This window comes from Phocoena phocoena, chromosome X (genome assembly GCF_963924675.1).
Source record: "Phocoena phocoena chromosome X, mPhoPho1.1, whole genome shotgun sequence".
Classification (NCBI taxonomy): domain Eukaryota; kingdom Metazoa; phylum Chordata; class Mammalia; order Artiodactyla; family Phocoenidae; genus Phocoena; species Phocoena phocoena.
The window spans coordinates 89,368,789-89,382,050 of NC_089240.1; the positions used below are offsets into that span (position 1 = coordinate 89,368,789).

A 13,262-nucleotide genomic window follows, 5' to 3' on the forward strand; every position below is an offset into this window, starting at 1 on the left:
TTTCTAAAACATTTTGTACATGGTTACCATAAGTATGACTTGTCTCACTTATTTTTCACTCATTTTACATAATTGATGAAGTACCTGCATGGAACATGACACAAGTTACAAATTCATCTCTGCACTCTTTTGAAGTGTGGGGTACAATATGTTAATCTCTTTATCTTATTTTGGTTTAGTCAACAAAACTTCATTCTTTCAAAGTTCTCTAATATAAATGGATATAATTGGGCTGGAGTTCATGGATACAATCTGGCAAATCTAATCTGATCCTGAAGGGTTTGTGGGCTTTGTAAGCAAATTATAGAGGTCAAAAAGACCAGGAAAGCAGTTGTTTCCTAATACTTCATAGCATCCATTTACATAAAAGGAATCATTGTGAAGATCCTAAATTAAACCCTGGTATCAACATCCATTTACCTAATAATAATTAATGTAGTTATTACAAGTGAACCTTGTCTGAACGTCTGAATAAGGGAGACTTTTGGTTTTTGTCCATTGAGTTAATTGAGCAAATACTATTTCCCTGACATGTTTAACATGAGAAAAGGTAAAAGCAACAAGAAAAGAAAGACCCAAAAGGGGAAATGAATGTCTAGTCCCCCAAAAAACAGGAAGATAAGAAGCAAAAGAAACCAAATAGAGAAAGGGTGGCATGAGTCTAGAATGCTACTATTTGCCTGACATTAAGGCATCTAAAATGCTAATGACTATTCCCAATGAGCCTTAATAACAATTGGATCTAATGGGCTTTGCATTTTTTAAAAAGACTTTTATGCATTTCTGCAAGACTCATAGTATTAGTAGCATGACCCATACTTATTGGCATTCAGTGTTTTAAATATTTATGTGAGAAGCCATTCTAAAATGGAAGAAAAAGTCACTAAATAATAGTTACTAATCCCATGACCCTAGGATCTTGTATAGGCATTCCTGCCTTTATGTGTAACTCTTAAAGAAAACATAAAGAAAAAGAAAATTATTGATGTTCTAGTCAAAGTCATAGGTCTTTTGAAATACCTGAAAATTTATTAGAGTTTAAAGACATATGTGAGTGCTTCAACTCACTAGAAGGAAAGAAAACACATTCCCATTATTCTGTTTGAGTTGAAGAAATATCAGTTGGCTTAAATGGGAAAACAGAAACTTTCCTAAACTACTAGGACTCAATCAAGAAGAAATATTTGCACTGCTGTGTTTCAGATCTTCCACTGCACAGGAGGACCAAACTTTGTAGCTATAACCGCTTATTAAATATGACAGTTTGCGGCTATGAGTTAAGCTTTAGACCAGAGATTTTTAACCTGGGTTTAATAGGTGAGTTGCAGGTGGCCAGTGATCCCCCTGAAAATACTTGCAGAGATATGTGTCTGTCTGTATGCAGTTTTCTACAAAGAATCTGTAGCATTACTCAGATTCTGAAAGGGATCCAGGACCAGAAACTATTAGAAACTACAGGCTTAAATCAATTTGAATATTTGAAAATTATTTTTTTAATTGAACATTAAGATGATGGGAATTGCTCGTATTATTTACAATTTAACAACAAGTAAAATATTTATTTTCCTTTTTGTTTCAAGGAAAAAGAAGATGAATCATCAGATAATGATGAAGTATTTCATTCGATTCAGGCTGAAGTCCAAATAGAACCATTGCAGCCATACATTCCAAATCCTAAAGAAAATGAGGTGAGTTTCTCTATATGAGTTGCTGTGGCACTAATAAGTGCCTGGAACAGTGGTTCTTAAACATTTTGGTCTCAGGATGTCTTTATACTGTTTAACATTGAAGACCCCAAAAGCTTTTACTTAGTTGGATTGTGTCATTCAATGTATGATGTATTAGAAATTAAAACCAACAAATTTTAAATATTTATTACTTCATTTAAAAAGTAAGAAAACTATTAGATATTAATATAAGAAACAAATTTTAGTGAAAATAACAATTTTCCATCTTGCTTAATGGAAAACAGCTGGATTCTCATATCTGCTTCTGCATTCAACCTGTTGCCATATGTTGTTTAGGTTGAAGTATATGAGTAAAAGCTGACTTCTCACATATAGGTGGTTGGAAAAAGAGAATTTCCATAGATTTTTCAGATAATTGTGGATATTCTTTGAAATACACCACAACTAGAGAAGTGGAGTCCAAAACCATATCAGTGAAATTTTGAATATTCAGTAATATTAAAATCCATAAGTCTCTTGTGTGCTGTGAATATATGTTTTGCTCATACACAATTTTGTATCTTTGTGCATTGCTCAGTCGGAAAATATTGGTTCACTGTATATGTAGATCTTTCCAAATATTTACATGTTTTATTTTACAACACCAAAAAGTGGCATTTGTTAATATCATCAATTTCATCATAAAAATTATTGAGTATTGATAAGCTGTCAAATGCACAGTGATAGATGAGTTTAAAATTCTAATATTCAATTGAAAGCTCAATTTTATCATTGCTAACAACTAACATCAGTTGCTTTATCTTTGAATTGATAGGCTTACTTTGTTGATTTTAAATAAAATGCCTGCCAGATACCCAAATTGAATAACTACAGTTTGTCTCATCAGTCATTCTTCTAAGTAAAAATATTGCCCATGAAATATTCAGTAGTTCAGCTTGTAACACAATCACACATACTTCTTCCCTTGATCATTTCTGTTCTGAGATGTAGTTTATGACAGGGTCTGGGTTATTGAATCTGTCACTTATTTTCTTAGATTTATGGGAATAATCAAGTCAGTCCTGGTGTCCAGGTTGACTTTTGTTTTCACGAGTTTATTAATAGATATTTAGCACATGGTATTGGTGAGGACCAAGTAGCAGTTTCAATTCCTGTGTGGACAAGGTAGTGTCATTACAGACAGCATTCCTTACAGCTAGCTATCTAAAAAATTTTTGGTCACTAAGGACAGATAGGTGGATGGGTGAAGAACTCAGAAATTCTTGCCTTACTCATAGTGAGTCATGAGTCTCATTGCTGTTCTTAATTAGGACAAGGACCCAAGATCACTATATTTCCTCTTTCAAGATGTTTCACAGTAGTCCATTATGATGTATGTCATGGACAATCATCCTTCTTATTTTTTTAATTTTATTTTATTTATTTATTTTTTATACAGCAGATTCTTACTAGTTATCTATTTTATACATATTAGTGTATATATGTCAATCCCAATCTTTGAATTCATCCCACCACCACCCCACCACCCTTGCTTTCTCCACTTGGTATCCATATGTTTGTTCTCTACATCTCTGTCTCTATTTCTACCTTGCAATCCGGTGCATCCATACCATTTTAATAGATTCCACATAAATGCATTAATATACGATATTTGTTTTTCTCTTTTTGACTTACTTTACTCTGTATGACAGTCTCTAGGTCTATCCACGTCAGTACAAATGATCCAGTTTCGTTCCTTTTTATGGCTGAGTAATATTCCATTTTATATATGTACCACATCTTCTTTAACCATTTGTCGGTTGATGGGCATTTAGGTTGCTTCCATGACCTGGCTATTGTAAATAGTGCTGAAATGAACATTGGGGTGCATGTGACTTATTTTTTATATATTCTTATGTGTTTAATTCCATATCTGTACACATACACACACAGAATGGCATGATAGATGTTTTAAAACATCCTTTACATGCAGCTGTACATACTTTTTTAACATCTTTATTGGAGTATAATTGCTTTACAATGGTGTGTTAGTTTCTGCTGTATAACAAAGTGAATCAGCTATACATAAACATATACCCACATATCTCCTCCCTCTTGCATCTCTCACCCAGCCTCCCTATCCCACCCCTCTAGGTGGACACAAAACACCAAGCTGATCTCCATGTGCTATGCGGCTGCTTCCAACTAGCTATCTATTTTACATTTGGCAGTGTATATATGTCCATGCCACTCACCCAGAACTTCCCAGCTTACCATTCCCTCTTCCCATGTCCTCAAGTCCATTCTCTACATCTGCCTCTTATTCTTATCCTGCCCCTAGGTTCTTCAGAACCATTTTGTTTTAGATTCCATATATATGTATTAGCATACAGTATTTATTTTTCTCTTTCTGACTTACTTCACTCTGTATGACAGTCTCTAGGTCCATCCACCTCACTACAAATAAATCAATTTCATTTCTTTTTATAGCTGGGTAATACTCCATTGTATACATATGCCACATCTTCTTTATCTATTCATCTGTCGATGGACACTTAGGTTGCTTCCATGTCCTGGCTATTGTAAATAGAGCTGCAATGAACATTGTGGTCCATGACTCTTTTTGAATTATGGTTTTCTCAGGGTATATGCCCAGTAGTGGAATTGCTGGGTCGTATGGTAGTTCTACTTTTAGATTTTTAAGGAACCTCAATACTGTTCTCCATAGTGGCTGTATCAATTTACATTCCCACCAACAGTGCAAGAGTGTTCCTTGCTGGTTTCCTCTCCAGCATTTATTGTTTGTAGATTTGTTGATGATGGTCATTCTGACTGGTGTGAGGTGATACTTCACTGTAGTTTTGATTTGCATTTCTCTAAGGATTAGTGATGTTGAGCATCCTTTCATGTGTTTGTTGGCAATCTGTATATCTTCTTTGGAGAAATGTCTATTTAGGTCTTCTGCCCAATTTTGGATTGGGTTTTTTGTTTTTTTGATATTGACCTGCATGATCTGTCTGTATATTTTGGAGATTAATCCTTTGTCAGTTGCTTCATTTGCAAATATATTCTCCCATTAAGAGGGTTGTCTTTTGGTCTTGTTTATGGTTTCCTTTGCTGTGCAAAAGCATTTAAGTTTTATTAGGTCCCATTTGTTTATTTTTGTTTTTATTTCCATTTCTCTAGGCGATGGGTCAAAAAAGGATCTTGCTGTGATTTATGTCATGGAGTGTTCTGCTATGTTTTCCTTTAAGATTTTTATAGTGTCTGGCCTTACATTTAGATCTTTAATCCATTTTGAGTTTATTTTTGTGTATAGTGTTAGAGAGTGTTCCAATTTCATTCTTTTACATGTAGCTGTCCAGTTTTCCCAGCACCACTTACTGAAGAGGCTGTCTTTTCTCCATTGTATACACTTTCCTCCTTTATCAAAGATAAGGTGATACGTGCATGGGTTTACCTCTCGGCTTTTTATCCTGTTCCGTTGATCTAGATTTCTGTTTTTGTGCCAGTATCATACTGTCTTGATGACTGTAGCTTTGTAGTATAGTCTGAAGTCAAGGAGCCTAATCCCTCCAGCTCCGTTTTTCTTTCTCAAGATTGCTTTGGCTATTCCAGGGTCTTTTGTGTTTCCATACAAATTGTGAAATTTTTTGTTCTAGTTCTGTGAAAAATGCCAGTGGTAGTTTGATAGGGATTGCATTTAATCTGTAGATTGCTTTGGGTTGTAGAGTCATTTTCAAAATGTTGATTCTTCCCAACTGAGAACATGGTATATCTCTCCATCTGTTTGTATCATCTTTAATTTCTTTCTTCAGTGTCTTATACATTTCTGCATACAGGTCTTTTGTCTCCTTAAGTAGGTTTATTCCTAAGTATTTTATTATTTTTGTTGCAAAGGTAAATGGGAGTGTTTTCTTAATTTCTCTTTCAGATTTTTCATCATTACTGTTTAGGAATACAAGAGATTTCTGTGCATTAATTTTATATCCTGCTACTTCACCAAATTCACTGATTTACGTTTACCAGTTTTCTGGTAGCATCTTTAGGATTCTCTATGTATAGTATCATGTCATCTACAAGCAGTGGCAGTTTTACTTCTTTTCCAATTTGTATTCCTTTTATTTCTTTTTCTTCTCTGATTACTGTGACTAAACTTCCAAAACTATGTTGAATAATAGTGGTGAGAATGGGCAACCTTGTCTTGTTCCTGATCTTAGTGGAAATGGTTTCAGTTTTTCAACTTTGAGAACGATTTTGGCTGTGGGTTTGTCATATATGGCCGTTTTTATGTTAAGGTAGGTTCCCTCTGTGCCTACTTTCTGGAGAGTTTTTATCATAAATGGCTGTTGAATTTTTTTTTGAATGCTTTTTCTGCATCTACTGACATGATCATATGATTTTTCTCCTTCAATTTGTTAATATGGTTTATCACATTGATTGATTTGCATATGTTGAAGAATCCTTGCATTCCTGGGTTAAACCTTACTTGATCATGGTGTATGATCCTTTTAATGTGCTGTTGGATTCTGTTTGCTAGTATTTTGTTGGCGATTTTTGCATCTATGTTCATCAGTGATATTGGTCTATAGTTATCTTTTTTGTGACATCTTTGTCTGGTTTTGGTGTCAGGGAGATAGTGGCCTTGTAGAATAAGTTTGGGAGAGTTCCTCACTCTGGTATATTTTGGAAGAGTTTGAGAAAGATAGGTGTTAGCTCTTCTCTAAATGTTTGATAGAATTCGCCTGTGAAGCCATCTGGTCCCGGGCTTTTGTTTGTTGGAAGATTTTTAATCACAGTTTCAATTTCAGTGCTTGTGATTGGTCTGCTTATATTTTCTATTTCTTCCTGGTTCAGACTCGGGAGGTCATGCTTTTCTAACCTAAAAATTTGTCCATTTCTTCCAGGTTGTCCATTTTATTGGCATACAGTTGCTTGTAGTAATCTCTCATGACCCTTTGTATTTTTGCAGTGTCAGTTGTTACTTATCCTTCTTCATTGCTCATTCTATTGATTTGAGCCTTCTCCCATTTTTCTTTATGAGTATGGCTAGTGATTTATCAATTTTGTTTATCTTCTCAAAGAACCAGCTTGTCATTTTACTGATCTCAGCTACTGTTTCCTTCATTTCTTTTTCATTTATTTCTGATCTGATTTTTATGATTTCATTCTTTCTGCTAACCTTGGGGTTTTTTTGTTCTTCTTTCTCTAATTGCTTTAGGTGTAAGATTAGGTTGTTTATTTGAGATGTTTCTTCTTTCTTGAGATAGGATTGTATTGCTATAAACTTCCCTCTTAGAACTGCTTTTGCTGCATCCCATAGGTTTGGGGTCGTCTTGTTTTCATTGTCATTTGTTTCTAGGTATTTTTTGATTTCCTCTTTGATATCTTCAGTGATCTCTTTGTTATTTAGTAGTGTGTTTTTTAGCCTCCATGTGTTTGTATGTTTCACAAGTTTTTTCCTGTAATGCATATCTAGTCTCACAGCATTGCGGTCGGAAAAGATACTTGGTAAGATTTCAGTTTTCTTAAATTTACCAAGGCTTCATTTGTGATCCAAGATATGATCTATCCTGGAGAATGTTCCATGAACACTTGAGAAGAAAGTGTATTCTGTTGTTTTTGGATGGAATATCCTATAAATATCAATTAAATACATCTTGTTTAATGTATCATTTAAAGCTTGTGTTTCCTTTTTTATTATCATTTTGGATGATCTGTCCATTGGTGAAAGTGGGGTGTTAACACTCCCTACTATGATTGTGTTACTGTCGATTTCCCCTTTTATGGCTGTTAGAATTTGCCTTATGTATTGAGGTGTTCCTATGTTGGGTGCATAAATATTTACAATTGTTATGTCTTCTTCTTGGATTGATCCCTTGATCATTATGTAGTGTCCTTTTTTTCTCTTGTAATAGTCTTTATTTTAAAGTGTATTTCGTGTGATATGAGAATTGCTACTCCAGCTTTCTTTTGATTTCCATTTGCATAGAATATGTTTTTCCATCCCCTCACTTTCAGTCTGTATGTGTCCCTAGGTCTGAAGTGGGTCTCTTGTAGACAGCATATGTACAGGTCTTGTTTTTGTATCCATTCAGCCAGTCTGTGTCTTTTGTTGGAGGATTTAATCCATTTACCTTCAAGGTAGTTATTGATATGTGTGTTCCTATTACCATTTTCTTAATTGTTTTGGGTTTGTTATTGTAAGTGTTTTCCTTCTCTTGTGTTTCCTGCATAGAGAAGTTCCTTTAGCATTTGTTGTAAAGCTGGTTTGGTGGTGCTGAATTCTCTTAACTTTTGCTTGTCTGTAAAGGTTTTAATTTCCTGTTGAATCTGAATGAGATCCTTGCTGGGTAGAGTAATCTTGCTTGTAGGTTTTTCCCTTTCATCATTTTAAATATGTCCTGCCACTCCCTTCTGGCTTGTAGAGTTTCTGCAGAAAGATCAGATGTTAACCATATGGGGATTCCCTTGTGTGTTATTTGTTGCTTTTCCCTTGCTGCTTTTAATATTTTTTCTTTGTATTTAATTTTTGATAGTTTGATTAATATGTGTCTTGACATGTTTCACCTTGGATTTATCCTGTATGGGACTCTCTGTGCTTGTGGACTTGATTGACTATTTTCTTTCCATTATTAGGGAAGTTTTCAAGTATAATCTCTTCAAATATTTTCTCAGTGCCTTTTTTTGTCTCTTCTTCTTTTGGGACCGCTATAATTCAAATGTTGGTGCATTTAATGTTGTCCCAGAGGTCTCTGAGCCTGTCCTCAATTCTCTTCTTCTTTTTTCTTTATCCTGCTCTGCAGTAGTTATTTCCACTATTTTATCTTCCAGGTCACTTATCCGTTCTTCTGCCTCAGTTTTTCTGCTATTGATTCCTTCTAGAGAGTTTTTCATTTCATTTATTGTGTTGTTCATCACTGTTTGTTTGCTCTTTAGTTCTTCTAGGTCCTTGTTAAACGTTTCTTGTATTTTTTTAAATTATTTTTGTGGTATGCGGGCCTCTCACTGTTGTGGCCTCTACCATTGTGGAGCCCAGGCTCTGGACGCGCAGGCTCAGCGGCCATGGCTCATGAGCCTAGCCACTCCGTGGCATGTGGGATCTTCCCAGACTGGGGCACGAACCCATGGTCCCTGCATCGGCAGGCGGACTCTCAACCACTGCGCCACCAGTGAAGCCCATTTCTTGTATATTTTATTTCCAAGATTTCGGATCATCTTTACTGTCTTTACTCTGAATTCTTTTTCAGGTTGACTGCCTATTTCCTCCTCATTTATTTGGTTTGGTGGGTTTTTATCCTGCTCCTTCATCTGCTGTGTGTTTCTCTGTCTTCTCATTTCGCTTAACTTACTGTGTTTGGGGTCTTGTTTTCACAGGCTAGAAGTTCACAGTTCCTGTTGTTTTTGGTATCTGCCCCCCGTGGGTGAGGTTGATTCAGTGGGTTGTGTAGGCTTCCTGGTGGAGGGGACTGGTGCCTGTGTTCTGGTGGATGAGACTAGATCTTGTCTTTCTGGTGGGCAGGACCGTATCCGGTGGTGTGTTTTTGGGTGTCTGTGAACTTATTGTGATTTTAGGCAGCCTCTCTGCTAATGGGTGGGGTTGTGTTCCTGTCTTGCTAGTTGTTTGGCATAGGGTGTCCAGCACTGTAGCTTGCTGGTCGTTGAGTGGAGTTGGGTCTTCATGTTGAGATGGAGATCTCTGAAGGAGCTCTCACCATTTGATATTACGTGGCTCTGGGAGGTCCCTGGTGGTCCAATGTCCTGAACTCAGCTCTCACACCTCAGAGGCTTAGGCCTGATACCTGCTGGAGCACCTAGAGTCTGTCAGCCAAATGGCTCTGAAGAAAAGGGAAGAAAAAAAGAAAGAAAGAAAAATAAAATAAAGTTATTAAAATAAAAAATAAAATATATATTCTTAAAAATAAAAAGTAATTAATAAAAGAAAGAAAGAAGAGAGCAACCAAACTGAAAAGCAAATCCACCAATGATAACAAGTGCTAAAAACTATACTAAAAAGAACCCCAAAAATCCGACAGAAAGAACCCTAGGACAAATGCTAAAAGCAAAGCTATACAGAAAAAAATCACACAAAGAAGCATACACACTCACAAAGGGTGAACAACGGAAATATATATATATGTATATATATATATAAAGAAAGGGAGAGAGCAACCAAATCAATAAACAAATCTACCTATGATAATAAGCTCTAGATACTAAACTAAGATAAATATAAAACCAGAAACAAATAAGGTGCAGAAAACAAACCACAAGTCTATAGTTGCTCCCAAAGTCACTGCCTCAATTTTGGGATGATTCGTTGCCTATTCATGTATTCCAGAGATGCAGGGTACATTAATTTGATTGTAGAGATTTAATCTGCTGCTCCTGTGGCTGCATGGAGAGATATCCCTTTCTCTTCTTTGTTCGCACAGCTCCTGGGGTTCAGCTTTGGATTTGGCCTCACCTTTACATGTAGGTCGCATGAGGCATCTGTTCCCCGCCCCGACAGGACAGGGTTAAAGTAGCTGCTGATTTGGGGACTCTGGCTCACTCAGGCCAGGGGGAGGGAGGGGTACGGAATGCAGGGCAAGCCTGCAGCGGCGGAGACCCACATGACATCACAACAGCCTGAGGCACGCCGTGTGTTCTCCTGGGGAAGTTTTCCCTGGATCACAGGACCCTGGCAGTGGCGGGCTGTACAGGCTTCCAGGAGGGGAGATGTGGATAGTGACCTGTGCTTGCACACAGTCTTCTTGGTGGCTGCAGTAGCAGCCTTAGCATTTCATGCCTGTCTCTGGGTTATGTGCTGGTAGCCGTGGCTCGCGCCCATCTCTGGAGCTTGTTTAGGTGGTACTCTGAATCCCCTCTCTTCACACACCCCAAAACAATGGTCTTTTGCCTCTTAGGCAATTCCAGACTTTTTCCCAGACTCCCTCCTGGCTAGCTATGGTGCAGTAGCCCCCTTCAGGCTGTGTTCATGCAGCCAACCCCAGTCCTCTCCTTGGGTTCTGAATTCCGAAGCCCGAGCCTCAGCCTCCAGCCCCCACCCGCCCCAGCAGGTGAGCAGACAAGCCTCCAAGGCTGGTGAGTCCTGGTCAGCAGTGATTCTCTGTTGTGGGAATCTCTCCGCTTTGCCCTCAGCACCCCTGTTGCTGTGTTCTCCTCCATGTCTCCGAAGCTTCCCCCCCCCGCCCACCCCCTATCTCTGCCAGTGAAGTGGCTTCCTAGTGTGTGGAAACTATTCCTCCTTCACAGCTCCCTCCCAGAGGTGCAGGTCCCATCACTATTCTTTTGTCTCTGTTTTTTCTTTTTTCTTTTGCCCTACCCAAGTATGTGGGGAGTTTCTTGCCTTTTGGGAAGTCTGAGGTCTTCTGCCAGCGTTCAGTAGGTGTTCTGTAGGAGCTGTTCCTCATGTAGATGTATTTTTGATGTACTTGTAGGGAGGAAGGTGATCTCCATGTCTTACTCCTCTGCCATCTTGAAGCTATCCACATGTGTCTTTTGGAATTATGGTTTTCTCTGGGTATATGCCCCGTAGAGGGATTGCTGGGTCCATCCTTTATAAATATGTTCTTTCTGATACTAAGTCCTCTGAAATGAATAACAGAGTACTGCTTTATAAATACTAATTACTGGCAGAAGGAACATAGGCTGGATTTTATTATTTAATTACAAGAGGCAATGTGTCCCCCTCTCTGCCTTATTAAATGATGACTTTACTCTTACTCCCAGATAAGAATTATTACTATAAACATGATACATTAAGCCCAAAATATAATGAGCTGTGTCTGGTTGATTTGGAATACATCATTTGCCATAACATATGCTATTCTTACTACTCATTTTCTTCTCCCCATTTTTCAGAACAAATACAGTCAATTCATATTAGGCATTAGCCTTACTTATTTTTGGCCTTTATCTCTTCTGAGTAATTTTGGCCTCTGGTAAACTAGTTTCAATAAACTTTCTGAGATCAGCTTCATGAACCAGGAGGCCTAGACTTGGTCAATATGATTCCAGTTATCTGAATCAAAAGTGGAAAAAGTCAGTCAGATGCTTATCCTGCATATTGCCAAACATCTGGTTGTATTTGGAAACATTCATTAACAAAACATGTGAACGATTGACAACATTTCTCACTTCTTATGTATCTGTCTGTTGGAGTATAAAGACAACCTTGATAAGTTACTACATAAGAGAAAAAAAAGTGTAGTAAGGTTATTATAGTTTCTAGAAACTATAGCATGATGTTATCAGCATGAAAATGCTAAATTTATTTTTTATTGTAACATGTTGAATTTTCCTTTCTAAAGAATCTAATATGACTGCCTTGTTGAATGTCAGAATGATCTATTTTGGGGGGTAGCTAAAAACTATTTTGAGGAGAAACCTAGAGATATAAAATTAAATTAGACAAGGCAACACTCCATGGCCCTACATATTAATGCTGGCAGAAGGTATATCTGCACTGCTGATGGAAGCTGGATCATTATATGTGCTCTTTCTTGAGTCTTTTGCTGTATGAGATGAATGAATAGTTAATAAAATAAAAATTAATTTATTTAGAATTGAAAAGTATTTGGAACTCTGATTATGACATTACAGTCAAGTTGTAAAGTGAAAAAAAACATACTTTCTTAAAGATGAGTAAGGCCAGACACTATAAAACTCTTGGAGGAAAACATAGGCAGAACACTCTTTGACATAAATCTTAGCAAGATCTTTTTTGACCCACCTCCTAGAGTAATAAGAATAAAAACAAAGATAAACAAATGGGACATAGTTAAACTTAAAAGCTTTTGCACAACAAAGGAAACCATAAACAAAACGAAAAGACAGCCCAAAGAATAAGAGAAAATATTTCCGAATGAAGCAACTGACAAAGGATTAATCTCCAAAATACACAAACAGCTCATGAAGCTCAGTATCAATAAAAATAAACAACCCAGTCCAAAAATGGGCAGAAGACCTAAATAGACATTTCTCCAAAGAAGACATACAAATGGCCGACGCACACACTAAAAGATGCTCAACATCACTAATTATTAGAGAAATGCAAATCAAAACTACAATGAGGTACCACCTGACACCTGTCAGAATGTCCATCATCAAAAAATCTACAAACAATAAATGCTGGAGAGCATGTGGAGAAAAGGGAATCTTCATGCATTATTAGTGGGAATGTAAATTGATAGAGCCACTATGGAGAACAATATTCAGATTCCTTAAAAAACTAAATATGGAATTACCATATGACCCAGCAATCCCACTACTGGGAATATACCCAGAGAAAACCATAATTCAAAAGACACATGCACCCCATTGTTCATTGTAGTACTATTTAAAATAGCCAGGACATGGAAGCAACCTAAATGTCCATCAACAGAGAAATGGATAAAGAAGATGTGGTACATATATAAAACAGAATATTACTCAGTCATAAAAAGGAGCGAAATTGGTCATTTGTGCAGACGTGGATGGACCTAGAGTCTGTCATACAGAGTGAAGTAAGTCAGAAAGAGAAAAACAAATATTGTATATTAACACACATATGTGGAATCTGAAAAAAATTGGTACAGGCGATCTTATTTA

General features: G+C 36.9%; 1 protein-coding gene across 1 annotated transcript in view; it reads left to right on the forward strand.

Annotated features, from left to right (window-relative positions):
• The window catches only part of NRK (Nik related kinase), a 163,809-nt gene that overhangs the window by 119,429 nt on the left and 31,118 nt on the right, over nucleotides 1-13,262 (forward strand). Inside the window, exon 14 of the mRNA XM_065900975.1 lies at nucleotides 1,581-1,688. Coding sequence (XP_065757047.1) covers nucleotides 1,581-1,688 — 108 coding nt within the window. The remainder of the gene's footprint in view (nucleotides 1-1,580; nucleotides 1,689-13,262) is intronic.